The sequence below is a fragment of the Eretmochelys imbricata genome, chromosome 3 (assembly GCF_965152235.1).
Source record: "Eretmochelys imbricata isolate rEreImb1 chromosome 3, rEreImb1.hap1, whole genome shotgun sequence".
NCBI lineage: Eukaryota > Metazoa > Chordata > Testudines > Cheloniidae > Eretmochelys > Eretmochelys imbricata.
This window is the reverse complement of record NC_135574.1, coordinates 167,159,097-167,181,900: the sequence shown is the minus strand read 5'-3', so window position 1 is coordinate 167,181,900 and position 22,804 is coordinate 167,159,097. Positions and strand designations below refer to the sequence as shown.

The window sequence follows — 22,804 nt, the reverse complement described above, 5'->3', positions numbered from 1 at the left end:
GGGGGAGGCTTTCCCCCCAGTCCTGCCCCTTCTGCCTCAGGCCCTGCCCCTTCCAGGGGCCCAGCTCTGGGCCCCCATACCAGTAAGTCTTTTATGTTACTTTCACCCCTGGACACATCCCAGTATGATGTTTGCTTTTTTTGTAACAGTGTTACACTATTGGCTCATATATAGTTTGTGATCCACTATGACCCCCAGATCCCTTTCTGCAGTACTCCTTCCTAGCCAGTCATTTCCCATTTTGTATGTCTGCAATTGACTGTTCCTTCCTAAATGAAGTACTTCTTTGCATCCCATTGTAAACTTATACACCAAAGAGAACACAAAATGCCCTTTTTTTTTTTTTAAACTCTAACGGGCGCCTGAGCCCTTAATCCATGCAAGATATGTTAGATCAGGGGTTCTCACAACAAATTTTTTGGTGGCCTCAGAGTGCGGCCGCTCTGACACTTTTTCCTAAAATACTTAATTAACTTTGGGGAAAACAAATAAATATACATATATACATGTCCGAATCATTGTAATTTATTTATGTAGGGTGGTTTTGGTTTTTTGGGTTTTTTTGCAGACTCAATAATAAAAATAATGTACAGCTGTTGCCATGCTTTACTGGACCTAAACAGAATAGAAACACAAATAAGGTGCTTGTTGTCTTTTTTTCTTGTTTCTTTTGCTTTTTTTGGTTGCTTTTTTTTTTTTTTAAAGACTTCCTAGCTACTAAATCTGCTGTGAAAAGTACTATTAACATACAAATAAATATCACTTCACAGCAGACTTACTCAGCCCTGGCAAGCCTGGGGACAAATTAAGTCCTGAATGAGGAGGTGGGTATGGAGGCAGTAGGGGTCAGGGCATGATGGGGCACTGGGGGGAGGCAGTGGGTGCCAGGAGTGATTGGGGAGCAGTGAGCTCAGAGCCAGAGCCTGCCACGAAAAGGCTGGGGAACAGAGCCTGAAGCCCCATGGCTGGAGCCTGCCACGCACCACCTCCGGGCTGAAGCCTGACCTCACTGCCCCCGGGAAGGTGGGGAGTTCACTGGCTGCCTGCTCCTCCAGCTTTTTGTGCCTCTGGGGGGGGGGGGGGGGAAGTGGCAGGGCCCAACTACTGCTGGTGGCCCTGGGGGAGGGGCCGCTGCTTTCTCTCTCCCAGTCACCTCCCAGCAGGCTGTGGCTGCAAGAAAAGCCCCTGGTGGCTGCATTTGAGAAATGCCGTGTTAGATCCATGTGAAATGGAAAAATGTATTGAAATCTTTCTATAGCACCCGCTACCATAGTATCTAATTTACTTGGGAAGGGCTTAGCTCTACAAAGGAAGGGCCCTAGTGAACTTCATGGAGATATCTGCTCTTCCCTTTTCCCTGGTTAGGAGAGATTCTGCTTGGCTTTATCATGGAAAAGCTCTCAACAAGGGCTAAAGACATTGAATTAGTCTGACCTCCCCTGGGAGTTCATTCCCCAGCCTGATCTATCTCAACCAGGAATGTATTCCCTCACTCATCCCAGGTTCTCACACTCACTTCATCCAGGACCTTTATTGCCCAGAAAAGCACAGTTGTCTCATTGCAGCACAGATAAAGATGGTCACTGATGTAGAGAGACATCATTTGGAATATGAAGGGCATTTCACATCAAATTCTCAAACAAACTAGTGAAATATAGCCTAAATGAACCTACTATAAGGTGGATTCACAACTGGCTGGAAAACCGTACTCAACTATAGCTAACAGTGGTTCACAGTCAAACTGGAAGGGTATATTGAGTGGGGTCCTGCCTTGGGTCTGGTCTGGTCTATATCTTCATAAATAATTTGTATAATAGCATACAGACTACACTTATAAATTTGCAGATGATACCAAGCCAGTAGAGGTTGCAAGCATTTTGGAGGACAGGATTAGAATTCAAAATGATCTTGACAAACTGGAAAAATAGTCTAAATTAAATAGGATGAAATTCAGTAAGGATAAATTCAAAGTACTACACTTAGGAAGGAATAAGCAATTGCACAAATACAAAATGGGAAATGACTTCCCAGGAAGGAGTACTTCCAAAAAGGATCTGAGGGTTATAGTGGATCACAAACTAAATACAGGTCAACAGTGTAATACTATTGCAAAAAAAGTGAACATTCTGGGATGTACTATGAGTGTTCTAAGCAAGACACGAGAAATAATTCTTCCACTCTACTCAGCACGGCTAAGGCCTCAACTGGAGTATTCTGTCCAGTTCTAGGTACCACACTTCAGGAAAGAGGTGTAGAAATTGGAAAAAAGTCCAGAGAAGAGCAACAAAAATGACTAAAGGTCTAGAAAACATGACCTATGAAGAGTTTGTTTAGTCTGGAGAAGAAGGGGAGGGAGGGCACAGTACAGTCTTCATGTATGTAAAAGGTTATTAAAGAGAAGAGAATAATAAAATGTTGTTCTTAACCAGAGGATAGGACAAGAAGTAATGGGCTTAAATTGCAGGCAGGGAGATTTAGCAATTTTTCCTGTCAGGGTAATTAAGCACTGGAAGAAATTGCCTAGGGAGGTTGTGGAGTCTCCCTCATCAGAGGTTTCTAAGAACAGGTCAGACAAACATGTGTCAGGGATGGTCTAGATCGGGGTGGACAAACGGTGACTTGTGAACCACATGTGACTCTTGCTTTTGGAGCCTCCCGCCCCCAATTCCCCACCTACCAGACTAGGGGGCAAGAGCTCGGGACCTCTGCCTTGTGGTGGGGTGGTGAAGTAGGGGCTTCTGCCCAGTGAGAGGGGGACCTTGGGGCTTCAGACCACAGGACGCGCGTGCCGGGGCTCGGGGCTTCAGCAGGAGCAAGGCTGAAACCCAAGCCCCAGCAAGCACTTCCTGAGGTGCTGAAGCCTGGACTCCCAGCACGTGTGCCCCGGCTCTTGAACTTCTGAAGATCGTTGTACCTGTCCCACAGTCCGTCTCTCACTAGGTGTTGTGGGATGACGGAGCAGATCACAGCGCATCTGGGGACAGTGCCCATGATCATTGCTTTCTGTCCCATCACTCCATGGGCTTCCAGCTTTCTTTCCATTCTTTGGCATTTTTTCAATGGCCCTTCTTTGCTGTGCACCTTGGCATCTTTGTGGGAAGGGATGGATCCTGCACTGCTCTCCTATGCTCTGTTAACTGTCAGGAAGACATCACAGATGGCAGTGCAGTTAATCATGAAGTTCCTAACTGAAGAAGACTCGCAGGCACCCGACATTCCACACGCTATGGATAGGAGCAACTTTAGGTTGCTTTTGGCATTCACAGAGTTGCATATGGTAGACCATCGCTTTTGATCTTGTGAAACAAACACTGAATGGTGGGATCATATCATCATGCAGGTGTGGGATGAACAGCGGTGGCTATAGAACTTTTGGATGTGGAAAGCCACCTTCCTGGAACTGTGCGTGGAGCTCGCCCCAAACCTGCAGTACAAGGACACTAGAATGAGAGCTGCCCTCTCAGTAGAGAAGTGTGTGGCAATTGCTGAATGGAAGCTGGCAAATCCAGACTGCTACTGATCAGTTGTGAATCAATTTGGAGTGGGGAAGTTGACCGCTGGGGCTGCGCTAATGCAAGTATGCAGGGCAATAAATCACATCCTGCTACGAAGGACCATGACCCTGGGAAAATGTGCTCATGAAACCTTACATGGGACACCTGGACAGCAGTAAGGAGCGGTTCAACAACAGGCTCAGTAGGTGCCAGATGACAGCTGAATGGGCCTTTGGCAGATTTAAGGTGCACTGGCAATGCCTTTATGGCAGGTTAGATCTCACTGAGGATAACATTACTATGGTCATAGCTACATGCTGTACATTGCCTTATCTCTGTGAAGCTAAAGATGAAAGGTTTGCTCAGGGTGGAGTTATGAGGCAGACTGCTTGGCCACTGATACCAGGGCTGTTAGAGGAGGTCAGAGAGGAGGTATTCGAATGAGGGAGGCTTTGAGGCAGCACTTTGACAACGACCACCAGTAATGTAACATTGAAGCAACTCAGACAGAGAGATACATTACATGTAGTTTTCCTAGGGGACAATGGTGACATCTGGGGCCTTATATTTCTGTAATAAAGTGATTAAAGTATCTGTGTAGGGATGAAAGAACCATACCCACAGAACTACAAAATTAGTTACAGCTTCCCCCCACTCACTGAACTTTAAACAAAAAATAAACACAGTAGCATGTCTCATAGAACATTTATAATACATGAACAGTTCACAAAGCCTCATACTGAGGTAGAAACAGCTTTGTAAAATGATGTACATTACATATATTCATAGACATTACAATGTTTTAAAGTAAAAGAACCCAAACATACAGATCTGCAGGTAGGAAGATGACAACCGCATAAAACTGCATCACTTTTTCCCCAGGCAAACACTAAAGTTACATAAAATAAGGGCTTCATGAAGAACACACTGATGCACGTCAGTGTGCTGTTAACTTAAGAGCATTCTTGTCCTATGACTTATTAAAGAACCTTACATATACTTTGCTGCAGTCCCTTTTCTAGCAACAACTCCTTAGGACTGCAATGTTTTTGGATTGAAAATTTAAACTATAGAACACAAAACAATGTTTTAAGTAGTTAAAGTCTACAAACTCTGAAAGCAAAGTGAAAAGTGTATGTTATAGATTTAGCAAACCTACCTTAAATTTGAGAGACCTACATGTTAAAAGTTTAATTACCGTTATGCAGTGATGTGGGGTGATTGATATTCAAAGATTTATTCAAATACCGACTACCTCTTTAAAAAATGGTGAAAGATGACACAAACTCAGTAAGTATTCATATATTTGCACCAGAAACCATGACAGGAGGTACGATAATTTGGTTTTACAATTCACTTCCCAACTTTGTTTCTACTTACAATATTCGTATCTTTAAAAAGACTGAATGCATGTAAGAGTATACTGCTAGTGGTCAGGCAGCTGAACTTGTAAGCAGAACAGCAAGATTATTTAAGTGCTTCTCATTAAATAGATACGTTTTCTCACAGGACTAATATGCTGTTTCTTTTAATGTTGGTTTAATAGAAGCCAAACCCAGTTTTTCCACTGATGAAGTCTAGACAATAGGTACAGACATGTCAAGTAGGTCCCCTCAACAATGGTTACAAAATTAAACTCATGGTGTGAGAAAAGAATCTTAACTAAACCCACATACCTTGGGAAATATAACCTAAAGGTGTTGTGTTGCGTTTTTTTAAATGAATACTCAGATATACGAATGGAAAAGGTATCAGGCTCACATTTATACAATATCGAAAGGTATCCCATATAGGCAATTAATTTCACAAACTAAAGGTCATAAGGAAGAATCAGACCTTATCATCAGTAAGGCTGCATCAGGCCTGGAAAGCTTTCAGGACTGTCTCAATTCAGGCACACGAAGAACCCCTCCTTTCCATCCATGAGGAGAAATAAAAGGTTCAAGTAGAAGGCTAAATCAATCACCACAGAAGTGAGTAAGCAACATAAAAATCAGAATTCTAAGAAGGCTAAATAACTGATGCTGTGTTATGAAATAAACCCAATGTTTTAATATGCTGTTTTAAATACCCTTAAATAGAGCATTTCATCACATGAAAAATCAGCATGTCTAGATATAAAAATTCAGGAAAAAAGTTCCCTATGGCAGAATAGGTTAGCATGTGCATTCTAGAAAGAAATGTTGTTTCCCTCTTAACTACCCATTGCGTTACTTGATTGCCTACTTTTCAAAGGTGCTAAGCAACACCAATTCCAACTGAAGTCAATAAGAGCATTGGTGTTCAACGCCTTTGAAAAAAGTCAGACCAAGAGTTAAAAGTTCAGTTAAAAGCCAGTACTACTTATGTAACATAATTTTGATGGGAAAAAACCCTCTATTACCACCCATTTCATTTTATATTGATTTTAAAATAATCATCACTAAAAATCAGCACCTAGCTTTTGAGGCTTCTTTTGAAAAGCCATAGAGCCCTCCCCCCCCCCCCCATTGCATATTTAGGGTCCAATCCTGCAAACACTTATTCACAGGCAAGTAACTTCACTCACACAAGTATTCCCTCTGAGTTCAATAGGACTACTCAGGAATATAAATGTTTGCAGTATCAAGCCCCTACATAGTTTTCCTCAGGCTGTCTCAATTTTGATCTACTTCTACTTGTTTACTACACACCTCTAGGAAGTGAACTCTAAAGTAAGTATATTTATGAATGAAACATTTTACCAGATATAAGATACTCTACCAAGTAACATTTAATGGGAAGCAAACAAAAACAGACACTGGAGTATACTTTCCTTTTTCCTAAAAATCAGTGTTCCATGTTTTAATTTATAATAAAAAAAATAAAAATAAAAAACACCCCACACCCAGGAATGCACAATGCAGACAATTAGCTGCTTTCCTGTTCCACCTGGTAAAGTGCTTACTCATATGAGAGTCACTAATTTCATGCTTTAAAAAACGATTTATGCAATAATTCGAGAAAGCTACCAGTATTCTGGAATTACGGTCTTCAGAATTAAATCAAGTCTGCATAAATCAGATTAAAAGATTGAGATGTATTGCAAGTTATCAGGCTACAGTTTGGGCTAATTACAGCAACATGAATGTACAAATCATACTGCCACTGCTGTACAACTCCCACTTTGGGCCTAAAATGAAATATATACTGTACTCAAGTCCGAGGGGGGAAAGTTTTTTTCCTTTTATTTAAAGATAGCCATTGCCTGCAATGGACATAGCACTAGAAAAATATGACTTCTGGCACAAACAGATTAAAAATTTACAATGGAATGAGTGTCTACATTTCTAGACCTATTCAAATGTATTTATCTGTGACTGTTACCTAAAGAGGACAATCATGTCAGGACTAGTAGCCTCTCTATAAAAGAGAAAGGAAAACGAATAGTCGTGACTTTCAGTACTACTATATTTTTGGCAATAAACTGTTTTATATTTTGTTAGCGATAGTTATACAGCAGGACCTTGCCAATTCCCACTAGTGACTGGGAGACCAAATACAAACTATTAACCATACTAGTCAAACAGCTTACAGTAAAAAAAAGCAAGGTTATCTATTTCAAGTGCACTTTGTTCATGTCAGAGGTGCAGTTTGACAATGTTTCATTCATTGCACATTAGTGAATATATGGTAGTATATTTTGCAAACAATCTTAATGTAAAACCTCATTATAATGCTTTGCTGAGAAGCTGAGGAAGCCCACTGTCACAAACAGGCCTGGTCCCCCTCTGGAAGAGCACCAGTCAGTTGTGAACCACTTATGAGTGGGTATTATAGGGAACATTAATTAGAGATGTGCAAATTAGTGAAGAGCTCTATATTGAAGAGGGGGGAAAAAAGAACCTACATTTCCTTCACTAACCAAAACATTTTAATACAAAATATATTAAATTTAAATACTGTTTAAGGCCTTAAAAACACAGTATGCAGTAAATCCATAAATAAGGCCAAAACGGTCCTTAAATAATCCTGTTGTGCCTGGCTATTGCAGCACATATGTAAAAGGAGCCACTGTTGGAAAACAAGCCATTTTACAATTGTGCACCTCTATAGGGCCTTCATCAGGAGATCTCAAAAGGTCTTTAGAAACTAATGTATTAAGCCTCAATACCCCATGAGGTAGGTATTATCTGCATTTTAAAAATGGGTAAAATGAGGCCAAGAAAGGTTAAGCGACTAGCCCAAGGTCACACAATGTAAGTGGCAGAGCTGGGAAAAGAACTCATCCTTCCAACTCTCAGTCCCGTGCTTAATTACCAATCATTGTTTCTCGTTGTAAATATGCAATTCCAAAGGTGGATTTAAGGGTACATTTTGGCCTGGAACACAATTCTCAGCATGGGACCAAAGTCCCTTAGTGTCCTCTTTTATATTGCCTTCTGTTCTCCCCAATACCCTGCTGACTCAAAGGGTCAATAACCCAATTCTTGAGAAAGTATGAGTTGATGGCACACTGTAACAGCTTCTTCAGAGCTAGTCTATTATTTAGTTGAGTTAAACATTTTTAAACTGAATATTTACAAATTCAGTAGGTAAAATTCTTTGACACACATTACTTTAAAAAGGGTAAAATATATTGGATGAAATCCTGGCCCCACTGATATCAGTGGCAAAGCTTCAATTGTCTTCAATGGAGCCAGGATCTCACCTACTGTAAAAAGTACTTACTGCTGCATTGAGACTATCAGCAAAATTTCATCCAAGTGAATTTTTACTACAGTTATAATTTAAACCCTTGAAACCCAGGAAATAGAATGCCAATGTTGACAGATGCTCCACTTTAACAATGCTGGTTGGCATTACAATGATAAATACCAACTCCTTTAAATAAAGGTTCCAACTCCAATGTTACAGCACTGGAACTTAAAGGTTCTAGCAAATTCTTACATTTACATAATGATCTAATGAAATCAAGAGTGCAACTGAACTTGTGAAGAAGGAAGAACACTGAATGCATATTTTATGAATTAGCCAACAATTAGTTACTTTATCAGTCACTTCATCTCTCAGTCTGATCAGAGGAGCATACAGCAGGTTGAACTTACATTTTAACAGAACATAACTTTCACAACCGATATTTTTACAGCCAATTTTAATTACCCCATAGCCCCAGTGGGGAAAAAAACTAGACAGTTTTCTATCAATCATGTGATATGTTTCCTTTAAAATATGCTACTATTTATGCTATGCAATAAATCCACCAAAAAAAGCACTCACATAGTTCACTGTATAAGTGTAAGGAAAAAAGTGTGAAACTGACAAAGTGGTTTTAGTTTGATGTTATTTCCATAAAAACATTCTATGAACTTTGGTTTTCATATGGGTTACAAACAATATATTAAAATATCTACAAATCAAATATTAAGGGAAAAGAGTAGCCCCAATGAGAAGTCTAACACAAACTGAGTTCCAATTTACTTATCCCTCAAGCAGCTTTTCAGGGGAGAAAATATTTTAATTTGAAGCACAACAAAAGTCTTTCTGCTGAAGTGTTGAAACTAGTTTTCCAAATTTTTTTACAGCATTGGCACACTTTCAGTGCCACTTATTACAAAGTCAACACAAACACATTGTGTCATGACAATGCTAATATGTTCTTTAAAACAAGCATCCTAGATTTAGCAATGTGACAAGAACAGGGACTTCCGCAATTACACTGCTTGACAAACTTGCATCTCAAATATTACTCTTCCTCTTGCAATAAAGCTGTAGTAGAAGCCATCAAAACTCAAACAGCACAACTTTGGGAATTACAAAGATGATTCAAATTGCGTGTCTGGGTCATCATCTGCCTCTAGCCTAACAGCAGGTATACTTTCAGATTTAGTCCTCCTAGTTTTATGGTGTGGAGAGTCAATGATTATTTCTGAGCATGAAATAGCAATTGAAGAGGTCTTTGCGGTCTTCTTTTCAGTACTGCCGTCTGCTGTCCCACAACACTGCTTCAGAGCACACTGAGTTCTGCAGGGAAACTCACATTTGCCAACACCTGATTCAGAGCCTACACTGGCAAACTCAGGCTGAATTGTAGTGGCATGGATCCCTTCATCATGAAAAATCTCCTTAATGTGCTTTGCCACTTTCATGTATGATGCAGGGTCATGACATTTTATGTGAGCAGTACCAATGATCCTGCTGCCTGCCAGCTGCCAAACATGTAGTTCATGGACTGCTTCAACTCCTTCAAGTTTACGTAGTTTCAAGTTCAGAGAATAAATATCAATTTGTTTGGGAACAGTTTGCAAAAGGATAAGGGCAGATTCCTTAAGTAATGGATAAGTTGTGTAAAGGAGTATACAAACCATTATCAGACAAAGAGAGGGATCTAAATACAGCACCCAGCAGGGACCAGCTACATGAATACCCTCTTGTGTGAGCAGATCAGCACTGTCAAGCAGTGGGGCTACAGTAGCATTTTCTAAGCAATGGCTATCAATACATGGATTAAAACAGGACCCATCTTTGGGGCATGGATTCCAAGAAAAGTAAAAGACTGAGGCATTCACCACCACAATCACTGAACCCAAGGCATCTCCAAGCACATGCAGAAAAACTCCACGCATGTTAAGCTGTCCACTGGAATCTTCTTCGACCTCAACGTCCAGAGAGTTAGGGCCAACGCTCCCATTCGCTTGTAGTTCTGCCTTGCCATCACCTGCAAAGAAAACAGTAAAACAGTTACATGCTACATCACAATATTAGATACTAAAAACATTTTACTATATCATGGTATTAACTCACAGTAGGTTTAGAAACCACATTACTACAGTGAAATATTGTAGCAAAGTGACTTCATTTAGGTTTTTGTTTTTTAAAACCTCTACCACGGCACAATTCAGCTACAGGTATACCCCAGCAATTCAATTTGTGTTCTTGTAGCAGAACAGTGGATGGAGAAGTGTATTTATTGATTATCTGTACAGAGTAAGTTGTGAAACTGTTGTCCCTTTCTTATTCTACTATAGAAAGCACAAGTCTGTATAAAACAGGTAAGAGAAAAGATGTTGAGTTTATTCAAAGGCCTGGTCTACACATTAGGGAGGTGTGTGTGTGGGGGGGGAATCCATCTAAGTTATGCAACTTCATGGATAATTTAGCTGAAGTTGACTTACTTAGATCGACTTACTGTGGTGTGTGGTCTCTTCACCACAGTGAGTCGACTACTGCCGCTCCCCCGTTGACTCTGCCTGCGCCTCTCACAGCGCTGGAGTACAGAAGTTGATCGCTGCCCGCCGATCTGGCAGGTAGTGTAGACATACCCAAAGAGGTTCAACTGAGTGAGGACACTACAAACTGCTCTACTTTCAGAGCAAAATGCACAAAAAACAAGCCAGCCAGTCTACCACTTCCACAATAACTAGGAAAGAAAGTCTGCTGGCCACTGCTGATCAGAAGAGAGAGAAATATACTCATATGTACATTTTATCATTTTGGAAGGTACTCAGAAAATGGGGACCACAGAAGAACTAGATGAAGAGACAGACAGATGGCTCATACATAGAGGGTAGTTGGTTAGGAAATTAGAATGTAGACTGTTAGTGCTCGTCTGCACTAGGATAGGACAGTGTTAAAACATATGTTAACTAACACAATGTTAGACAGATGTTAGCCCTTCTCTATGCAGAGTAGTACCACATTTTAAGTTTATCAGGTGGTCATGCTTAACCCCAATATTTATATAATGTTTTCTAGTATAGAAGAGACCTATGACAGTATAGCAGGCATGTAGTGGATACTACAAATTTCAGAGGTATATGGTGTTCAGGTATGACAAGACAGAATTAGTATTTTTCATGGAAATTTAACTCTGCATTTTCTGATCTAATGAGGTTCTGTCAGATATACTTAACTTTAACGGCCTAAGGATTTTTACAGAGACAAGGAGGTAATATCTTTATTGGACCAATTTCCAATGGTCAGAGAGACAAGTTTCTGAGCTTTCCCAGACCTGAAGTACAGCTCTGTGTAACAGAATACCTCTGTGTAAGCTTGTCTCTCAAACCAACAGAAATTGGCCCAATAAAAAGATATTACCTTACCAACCTTGTTGCTCTAACTCAGTGAGTTACTTATGTTGAAACTAGGATACTTACCTAGGAAGTGAAATAACACTAAGGCTTATTAAGTGGTCAAGTTAATGCTTAAGGTACTAGAGCAACCTTCCTATATTGTCATAAAGCCCATCTTTTAAAAATCAACATACAGCCCAAGTACACAATGATTAGTGGATTGATTTTATGTTATGCTAGACACTTAGAGAACAAGAATCTGTAAAGTAATTGTTTACCTGACAGGTGTCTGGTAGAGAAGCATTTCCCCCCAACCCACACTAAAGTCTGCTGGATTGCCAAATAAGGGCACAATGCAGAAAGCAAGTTGTCAGAGAAAGAGTGTGCATGAGTGTACTGAGTACCTGTGGATCGCCTGACCGGCTAATATAGGAACAGAAACTGTTGCCGATATATTACTACATAAACAACTATCTAATGGGGGAGTCTCTTACCTTTCTTCCACCAGCATGCAGGTGGCCTCCAAAATCCACTGCGCACTCCAGGATGTTATTGCCCCTCTACCAGGTTACTTGACAAAGTCTTATCTCCCTTACTTTGTCCTACTTCATCTCCTCTGAGAATGAGAAAGTAAACCTCTCCCCTACCCACCTTCCAGTCTGACACTGGAGTGTCTACCAGCCCCCCTCCTTCCTAAATTTGCTAGGAGAGATTTCCCCCGCCTCCTCCAGACCTCAGGCTAAGGGAGGGCTCCTCCCGGAGGCAGTACTGCTTACCTAGCTTCTCCTGGTTGACCCCATTGGTGCTGCTGCAATTCTCCACCAGCGTGTTGGTCTCCTCCTTGCGCAGCACAGCATCCCCTTCCCCGGAAGATCGCTCCAATTTGGCGCGGCTGCCGCTGCGGTGGTGCTGGCTGCCCCCATGCGAGTGCCCGTGCCCGCCGCCTCCATGCTGGTGGAAGAGGCAGAGCCCCAGCAGATTGACGAGCAGCCCGGCGGCCCCCACCCCAATCACCACGAGCGGCTGCTGGATCTCGTGGGGCTCGGTGAAGCGCTCGATGGCCTCCAGCAGGATGGTGAAGCAGAGGGCGGTGAGGAAGACGGCGTTGACCAAGGCGCCCATCACCTCGGCCCGCACCCAGCCGAAGGTGTTCTTGTGGGTGGCGCGGGTGCGCTGGGCGAAGCGCACGGCCACCAGGGCCACCACCAGGGCCATGACGTCGGACAGCATGTGGAAGGAGTCCGAGAGCATGGCCAGCGAGGCGGTGACCCGGCTCACCACCACCTCCACCACGAAGAAGAGGAAAGTGAGCGCCAGCATGCACATCAGCCGCACCCGGCGGTAGCGGGGCTGCCGGGGCTCGCCCGCCCCGTTGTCCGCCATCCTCGCGCTCCGCCCCGGCGGGGAGCGGCGCCCAGCGGGGAGGGAGGCTGAGAGGACCCGGGTCTCGGCGCTGCCGGCTGCGGGGTGAGCCCGCGGGAGGGCGGGGCGCAGCGAGGGGACGGGGCGGCGGCGAGCTCCGCACTCACCTGGCCGGGCAACGACCGCCGCGAAGGAAAAGCGAGAGGCGGCGGCGGCACGAGCCGGGCTGAGCGGGGCGCGGGGCGTCGGTCTCCAACTCCCCCTCCTCGGCCGCTCTTTGCAGACGGTTTGAAACGAAACTTTGCACCCGAGCCCCCTGTTCTTTCCACACGGAACCCCAGCTCACCGCCTCCCCCCCGCGCGTCTTATTGGCTGCGGCCCCAGCGGTGGCGGGGCGGGGCTGCCTCACATCTTCTCCCCGATTGGCCCGCAACCCTCACGACAAGCGCTTGGCCGCGCCCCCAACGCGGCGCCCATAGGCTCCGGCCGCCACCTCTCCCGGGCCAGAAGCGGGGAGTAGGCCAATGAGGCGGAGCGAGGAAGCCGATTGGACGCTTCTCCCTGTCGCTCTTCGCGGTGTCCCCTTAGCCCCGCCCCCTCCGAGAGGCCGTTTGCGGGACTGGTGCAAAAGGGGGTTACGAGGGGCGAGTATCGTCCTGCCGCGCCCGCTCTCCACACGGCCCGGTCGGGCCTGAGGGCGAGGGCGGCTGCTCGCTGCCTGCCCGGCGCCACTGCTGGGCTGGGAACTCGCCCCACCCAGGGAGCGTCTGCACGGAGCCGCCCCTCCCGAGCGACGGCAGCCCCGCGGCACTGGGGCCGGCCGGGCCGCCGCCGGGGGCGGGGGGGCCCGGGTCCCTTTGAGCACGGAAATACCCCCCCCCCCCGCGCGCCATGAGAGCAGCGCCAGGGGGTGGGCAAAGGGCACCCCCCCAGACATCTCGGGCTTCGAAGTGAGCCCCCCCCCGGCATCACTTGTCTGCAAGTCCCCGCCCGCGCCGGGACTTGGGCACCCCCAAACAAACCGCACCGCGGGGGGCCGAGCCCCTCTAGGAGACACGGGCACCCGCCAGCCACCTCTCTTGTAAGGGGGCCCTAGGGGCGCTGCAGAGGCGGCCTGCACCCGTAGCAGCAAATACACAGCTGTCCGAACACCCACCTTCGGTCCTCTGAACCCATTAAAGTGAGTCCTGCTCCCACGGAGTCCCCTCCGCCTCCTAAGCCCCTAACTGGGGCCAGCACCCCTGCAGGGCTGCACCGCAAACAGCAGAATGAGGGGCCCTTACATCTCCCACAAGACTGCACAAGTAACACCCCCTTCAATGGGATACTGCCACAGGTGGCTCAGACCTAGGGTGATCAGATACTTCGATTTTATAGGGACAGTCCCGGTAGTTGGGGCTTTTTCAATATAGGCTCCTTTTACTCCCCGCCCCATCCCGATTTTTCACACTTGCTATCTGGTCAGCCTACTCAGGCCAGCCTGCAGAAATAGCACCAGAATCATAGCAGCTTGTTTAGTTTCAAGATAATCATTACTCATCAGAGAAACATTTTTTCTTCTCTGCAACATTTTGAAAGTTAATTTTAGTGCTGCTGTGTAAAGCACTGGAGTTGCCAGTAGGTCATGCCAGGATAATGCTTATGTAAACCAATAGCACCTGCCCACAGTAAGCATCAAAGTTAGGAATGGGAGAGGAAAGGAGGGAAACATTAAGTTTTTGCTTTATTGACCGTCAGCTGGGCAGACCTGGACTAGAAGTTATCCATAATGATCACTGTATCCTAAATCAATATCAGATTCTTAACCAGATGTTTGTTAAATCAAATGTTTCTACAATGAGTAAAAAAGAACTGGGAATCATAAACAAGTTAAAAATAATACAAAACACTCCATGCTTTCCTAGTACATAGACTGCAAAGTGTTTTGTCTTAATTGTAGCTAAAGACTTTTCAGTCTCATCATCCCACAGTTACCGTTATGCATCCTTTCCTCATTTGAGGTTCTCATACACAACAACTGGATGTCTGGGTACAGAGGTTGATAGGGTATGTATGTTTGAGACTTAACTAGAGCTGCACTGGAGAAGGCAGAAGACTGGAAGTGCCACAGAAATGTGTCTCTTGGTCCCTAGTCACCATAAATCTTTCCTATAATTCTTTCCCTGTTCTATAAAAATCTTATTCTCTCCCTCTCCTTTGACCATTAACTATTTTGCAATATTTCCTTTTCTTAAAACTCTCACACTTATAAGACACTGGTTTGCAGTGTTGTTGTAGTCAGCTGTGCTGGAGAGAGACACGGTCATAGAATATAGTGTCATAAGACACTGAGACATGCTACTTATTACTTTAACCATCAGCAGCTCTTCTGTTCCACCAGAAGGACCTCATAATGAGAGCAGCTCTCCTCAGCCAGATGGTGCCAACAACCAACCCTCAAACTGTTGGTTCCAATGGCCATTCCTGCAACTACCAAATCCACTAGCCAATCTTCCACCTGCCAGATCTGACAGCCAACCTTCAGTGTTACTCCCAATAGCCAACTCAACAGTCATTCCCAATTGCCAAGCCCCCAACTGCCATGAAATTTTCTGATTCCAGCATTTCATCCATTCTCTTGTTAAAGGGGTATCCTCCAAACCATTCTGCTCACCACTTCAATAGCAGCAGTGAGGAAAATAATATCACCCTGTGACTACTTTCTTTCCACATGCAAAGTTTCTCCTCCTCCCATGACCTCAGCTCAACCATAAGACTGGACCCTCAGGGACTGCCTATTCTGGATGCTGCAGTTATGATGAAAATAGTAATTAGACACGGCTTGGGACTGGCCAAGCTCCATTGGATTCTTGGCCTGGCCAGTAGCATTCAGTCACATAGGCTGAAACTCATAGACTGAAAGAGTTATCGCATTGCATCAAAACATTATATAACAATCTTTCGTGTCCCCCATCCTCTTGCTGCAAACATCCTAGCACCATGATGAGAGGAAATAGAATCACACTAATGAAATAGGGAGGATCCTAGAAAATATGGGATGTAAAATGTTTTGGCAGGAACCTTTCTTGAAATGAATGGACAGTTTCCCTTTGCATCTACTAAGATTGCACACAAGGGAACCAATTATGGTGGTTATTTAGTGATATGTAAAATTTAAGGAATGACTGAGTTTTAAGTTAAGTCCTATCTCCTCTGGTAATTCACTCCACAGACAAGGGTCATTAACAGAAAATCTCTGGCACTCTATAGATTCACTGTGGTCATGTTTTGCTGCATTACCCCCAAGGACTGACCCTTTTTGGGTGGATCATAAATGGAGAAGTAGTCTCTGATATAGCCAGACTTTAACCCATTCACAGCCTTCATGACTGAGACCAATGCTTTGAATTGACATTGGAAGCAAAGCAGGAGCCAATGTTGTCTCCAACTTTTCAGTCTTAGGTACATGAAATGAAACAGGTGGTTTCCTGGCAAGCTGGAGATGGAAGACATCACTTATTGCCACTGTTGCTATGTGACCATTCCTATAGCTACAGAATAACCATTACTGTTATGTTTAGACAGATAAACATAATAGCTATTCCTGTTTTCCTGTTGTCCAGAGCAGTGGTTATCTACCTTTTTTTTACTCGTGGCCCCTAACCTTAAATAGACATGCCTGTAGACCCCCAATCAGAGGTGACATATGGGGGTCATGTGTCCTCACATGCCCCCCTCCTCAAGATTTCTGCCTTCCATTTGGCCCTGCTCCGTGAAGTGCAGAGCAGTGGTGTATCTCCTTGGCTAGCTGCTGCCTGCTCATGGAGTCAATGGCTGTGTGGCAACCCCTTCTAATGGCAGGGGGAGATCTCTCTTCTCCAGTGATTCTGCAGTTTTTGGTTGAGCCCCCTCCCCAACCCGGACAGTCTGGGTGGCCCACTGAAGTGAGTCAGGGGGTGGAAGTGGCACTCCCTCCCCAAGTCCCACCCAGGCTGAAGCCCAAGCCCCCACTACCTGGACTGAAACCCAATTTATTTTGGCAGACCCCTCCCCCCCGTAACCTGCTCATGGGACCCCAGGAAGCCCCGGACCCCTGGTTGAGCACTGTTGGTCTAGAGGAGGTTTAACAGGACTGACCTTTACTCAGAGAGGAGCATGAGTGAACAAGAATTTCCCCAGAAAATTACATTAATGTTGTGAATCTTCGGTCCTTCCTCATCACCACCCTACCGCCTCTGTAGTCCAGTTATCTCACCACCTTGAAAAATCAGTTCCCGGGCATAATAATTATTATTTTTATAGCATATATATCCCATTGTCAGGGCAGAACTCCACTTCCATTAGCTGGCCCCACATTGGGGAATGCCCTGAAGTGGTGGCCAAATTCTATGGATTTTAAGAAGATTGAATAGGAAACATGAATATTAAGAAGCTGCATCTGTTTATTGCACCAAGTCTTACATAGCATCAGTGGCCCAGCCAATACAATCTAACCAGTGTAATGAGACTTGTGGGGAAGGGTAACTGTGACTGGGAAAGATACTTAATCCAGATAAAAGTTGATTCTAGATGTAATCTTTTTCTAATTCCCCCACTAACATGACAAATATTTTGGTCATCTTCTTCAGCTCTGCAACCAAGTTATGAGCCAAAGCATCTGTTCCTTGCATGCCATTAACACTGCCATGCTCCTTCCATGGCAGTTTAGATTAGAACTGTGTAAAAAAAAATTCATTTTAGACTTTTATTTGATGAAAAATAACCTTTTAACCAAAAATTTTCACAAAAGGGTTACGTTTTTCCAATTTTTTTATTTTTTGTTGAAACCAACATTTTTGGAATTTCAAATTTTGAAGTTTTTGAATTCTGAATTTTGAAGTTTCAATGTTTTGTTTGTTTCCCCACCCTTCCTCCCCATTTTTCTCTTTATTTCTTTTTGCTACTGAATACAACAAAATGAATTGTCTAGTTCTGGGGGAGAGAAACGGGGTATTTTTACTTTTTCATCCTCCTTTTTTCTCTTTTCCTTTTGCCATTCTATAACTTTTCCAAACTTGAGAAAGTTTGGGAAAGTTACCATGTACCATAATAAATAATAAATTAAAAGAGTAAAAGAACCCCAATCATCACCATTACTACACTAGACATCATTCATTTTATGTATTCAGTCAAGAGTGCTGGAACAATTTGTATAGCGGGGGTGCTAAGAGCCAGTGAACCAAACTGTAAACCCTGTATATAATGGAAACCATCTCAACCAGTTCCAGCACCTTTGTATTCAGTGCGGGAAAGGGTTGGGTCGGGGGAAGAAGAGAAGAGAGAGAAAGGGGAAAACCCAAATTTTGAAATATCTTTAACAAAATCAGAAAAATGTAGAAAAACATGACCAGTTATTCTGTTTCAAATCATGTGAAATAGAAACAACTTTGAAATTTCAATTTTTTTTCATTAAATCATTTTCCCTATTTTTTGGCCAGCTCTAGATTGGATTTACATGAAACCTTGCTTGGGCCCTCTGTACTGAGATGAATTTCACAATGAATGAGAAAGGTCTAGATGAGCTCCAGAGATGTTTTTCCTGCCTCACCTGTGGTGTTCTCAGAGGCCAAAAGAGAACAAACACTGGATAGCAAATAAAAAAAAATTATCAAGGAATGAAATATGCTTGGAGGAGCGATAGTGTGGGGTGAAGAGGGAGGGAACTGAAGCTGTAACTAATTCAGATGAATATAAGCAGAGGCAGCAGAGACAGCTGGGAAATTGAGAGAATGCAGAAAGAACATGAGAAGAGAATACAATAGGAGGACAAGAGACTGAGTCTACAGGTAGAAATATCAAAGGCATCGTGCTACATGAGCATACGATATGTTTCAGACAGATTGAGATTGAAAACCAGGCCCAGTGCATTTATAAGATTACTGAAGAGGTTCCTACTCCTGTGAGAAATATCCAAGCAGCATAACCAGGCCCAGCAGTTTAACACTGGCTTTCACCAACCTCAGCCAAGCACTTCATAGTCTAATGACTCCCTTATTATCATCATCCAGATTAACCTGATCCTACATGCCATCTTGTATGTCCTCTTCCTCCCTCCTGCTAGATCATCTTCCTCATATTACTCAGACTGCCCAGGCAGTACAAGTAACTCCAGTTATACTAACCTATATACAGTTTCTTGAACCTCATTTTGTCTGCGTCTGTTTATATGTAAAAATCTAGGTCTTGTTTGTTTGTTTGTTTTTTAATTGTTCTGCTGGAGAAAACTGCATGGAATGCTTTAATGAGTTTCATAAAGAGAGGCATTATAATAGAGTTGATAATTAGACTGCTGAAATGTTTTCCCAAACATCCCACTCCCTCTGTATCAAAATATGATTTAATGATACATTATACATCATTATACATAAGCAGGAAGTTGGTGACCAATTATACTGACATGGAGCATTTCCATGTTCCCCATTATCACCACCATCTTCTATATCAAAGTATGAGTTAATAAGGAAGCATTATTCATAAACTGGAAACTGGGGACAAAATAGGTAATATGTCTTTCACTCTTTAAAATCCCTCCTGTCCTACAGGAAGAGAGGGTCTTAATTTTATAAGAACTCTGTGTTATCCAGTGGAATTTTACTTGTAGGACAGGAGACATTTTGGAGGCCCAGGACTCTAAACTCTGTCATTTATTGCATTACAGCTGCTATTATTGACAGGGATGTTAGTTGTTTTCCCCATCTCTCTCACTGAAGGATTTCATTGATGATTGAAAGTACTGGGCTCTCTCCTCAGTCATATAAAGTATCAATATAGTAATATCAGTTTAATCAATGCAGCTTAAACCACAATAATTTATGATCACTAAGCCCTTATTTTATTTCACTTCGGAGACTTGGGCCCCCACTAGAAAAAAAAATGCTAAAAGACCCAGGTTTATTTCATTATTAGTTCTTAAAGGTAATTTGGAAGGAAGGGGAAAAGTGTGGGAGCGGCTCTCTGATTGTATCTCACTTAATCAATTCCCTACCATTGTAGGGGACTTGGACATGGGTGTACCTTAGCTTTCCTCTGCCTGTGGCACACAGAAGTTTAGTCTCCTGAGAGCTAGTCTAATTCTGGTTGGTGTGAGAGGTGGCTGGGTAGCATTTATTGGCTTGTGATAAACAGCAGGTCAGTCTAGATGATCTGGTGGTCCCTTATGGTCTTAAACTCTATGATCCTATGACTTAAGCCCTTTCTTTGCTCCTTTCTGAAGTGTAAAGAAGGCCTGATTGGATTGATTCTCTCCCGCCCCCAAGTTACATGATCTCAAATGTCTCAACTAAGGAAGATCCTACCCTACTCAAAGATGCCAGGCAAATGTATCTACCATGCTCAGTGTGCTGCCACGTCCTCCTGTCCTCACACTATTGCATCTCCTTGACCATACCCCAGTGTCATTCCCACTAAACTAGGTTGCCATATACTGCCATTCCCACACATTTCTATTGTAATATGACTCCAAATTCCCATTAATTTCAATAGAACAGGAGTAGACCCAAAGTTTGGGATTTGTAGGTCATTGGACAAATCCATGGGACTGCCTCATAAAATGCAGGCTAAGTAGGAATGCACAGATTTAAGCCATATGCAGGTATGCTTATAAGGGATCATTTTGTCCCAACTTGAATTAACTCCTTGAGTACCATACCTCTAGAGCAGTCAGGACTGTTTTTTAAAGGCTTCCAGGCATCGTTAATGGCTCCTCTGATTCTTCTATAGAGTTTGCTTCCTGTCCACATGTGTGAAGAAGAGTTTTCAAATGTATTCAGTCACTTTATCTGTGTTTCAAGAGGAGAATAATTCTGAATCTGCCATCTAGGGTTTGTTACTGCCTGGACATAGTCTAGTCTCTTTATATCTTGCCAAAGAGCTTCTTTCCATGGCCAGTTACTGTGCAAAGTGCTTTGCACTGAATTCCATTGAAAGAGTGATCTTTCAGTCAATATCTAAAAGCAGCTGAGAGCTGTGGAAAGAAAAGAACTATTGCATGTTTGCTGTGTAAATAAAGTCACTTCTTTTCCTCTGAATGTGTGTGCCAAATCACAAGTCATATGTGCCAAGACTCCAGCCATCTAGGACATTGCATCACTCCATGGCATTCCCACAGGAAAAGGTAAAACTTTATCCATAAACCTGTAAAGAAGTCACACACAAAATTCCTCTTGTGGGTTGTAGTTTGCAATTACATTGCTGAAGTTCCCCCTGCCCCTCTTTTTTTTCTTTTTGTTTAAAAACAAAGCTTACTTACATTACGTTGTGTTTTATGCAGTAATCAGACATTTGTGGTAAAATCCTGGCCTCACTGAAGTCAATGGCAAAATTCCCACTGACTTCAGTGAGGCCAGTATTTCACCCGGGGACTTTGGGATGTGCTCAGATGCTATAATGACAGACAGGTAATCCCAGAGATCGTTCTCATGATCATCCATCCTTCTATGCTCTGTCAACACTGGCCCTCACAGTGCACTCTGACTTCTATGGACCCTTAACTTGTTCCCCTTCTGTACAGTCACCAGAGCTGTCTTTGCTTCTAAGAGAGGCTTTTTGGACTCTGTTTGGCGAGCGTGACTCTGTCAGTCTGTTCCAATTCAGAGACTGTAGCTCTCAAGCCTACAGAGACTGTGTTCATTTTAGATTGTGATTCTAGTAGGCAATGTCTCTGTCAGTTAGCTCTCCTTAAAATGTACCTTCAGATTACACCCAGTCAGCAATAACAACAGCATTTACTCTACAGTTGTCTACACAAACAAGTTTATGTATTGTGATAGAAACAATACAAATGAAAAGTAAATCAGCTACATATATAGCCCTATTTCAGTTCAATCTGAGGCTCTAATTCACAAAAGCATCCCTGTTCAAGAAAGTGCTTAAACATGTGCGTAGAGCTGTGTAAGTGCTTTCTTGAATAGGGATCGACTAAAGCATGTGCTTAAGTGATTTCTTGAACTGTGGTTTTAAGACGAAAACATATTGCTGTTATCAGCCTAGAGATAAGACATGAAGAGCATCTTATCGCTCGGGAAAGCAAAGATACTTCTTCTTCCAAGGAGACATTGTGTGAAATTCTGCCCCCATTCAAATCAGTGGCAAAACTCTCGCTGACTTGAATGGGAACAGGATTTCACCCCCCCTTTCTTTTTTTACCTAACCCTTGCAAGGTAGGGGGAAATGACCCATTCCCACCAACTTTTGAGCCTTCCCTTCTTGGTTAGATTTAACCAGTTTGTGTTCCTGCTAGCAATCTATTCATTTGATTAAGTTGCATGACATTCGGCAACACCTCCAGACCATCTGCCATAATTAAATACAGACCCAATCTATGACTCTTTCCATTGAATGTGTACTTTCCTTTGAACTTCCAACAGATTTTCTGGCTGCTTTAATTACCATTTGATCTAATTTAAGTTTCAGACAGACATTTTCTCCAAATTCACATGTAAACAGGCAAAAACTATTGCTTTGGTCAGCTATGAAGTTCAGAATCATTCCAAAATTATTTGAGCTAACACTTTTTTCTGTAGCAGTTTTAGCTCTCATGCATTCTGAATTAGATTCTAAACTGAAAAATATTCACCACTGTATTAATCACCTTCTAGAAAAAATTACTTTGAATGTCATGCACATTTCCAGACTATCATCTGTTCTCTGCTGGAAAGACAAGTAATAATGATTCAACAGAGAGGGGGGAAAGTCTATAAATATTGAACCTATGGAAGGAAAAACTATCTTTCAAGTGATTGGTGGGGAATACTTGTATCTTATTGCTGAAGTGAATAGTCCTTTATGTGATATTTTTAATAAATCACATTGTCAAATCATAATTCTTGCTGAGACTACATATTGATTATCTTTAAAAAGAACCTAAGAGATATAGCTCTATCACCAATAGGAGTGGCTTAC

At 43.0% G+C, this 22,804-nt stretch overlaps 1 protein-coding gene across 1 annotated transcript; it reads right to left on the bottom strand.

The window, feature by feature from the left end:
• Nucleotides 1-4,185: 4,185 nt before the first annotated feature.
• On the bottom strand, nt 4,186-13,200 carry SLC30A1 (solute carrier family 30 member 1). The gene is made up of 2 exons (XM_077813790.1): nt 12,301-13,200; nt 4,186-10,170 (listed from the first exon to the last, which is right to left on the bottom strand). The coding sequence occupies exons 1-2, from the start codon at nt 12,905-12,907 to the stop codon at nt 9,266-9,268; spliced, it is 1,512 nt and encodes a 503-aa protein (XP_077669916.1). The 5' UTR covers nt 12,908-13,200; the 3' UTR covers nt 4,186-9,265.
• Nucleotides 13,201-22,804: the final 9,604 nt, after the last annotated feature.

What these genes read in the sequence shown, in the direction of transcription:
- SLC30A1 (XM_077813790.1), bottom strand. Translation starts at nt 12,907, where the DNA reads ATGGCGGACAACGGGGCGGGCGAGCCCCGGCAGCCCCGCTACCGCCGG. An exon ending in GGTCAACCAGGAGAAGCTAG is followed by an intron (nt 10,171 to 12,300) that starts GTAAGCAGTACT and finishes TTTTCTTTGCAG; the next exon opens with GTGATGGCAAGGCAGAACTA.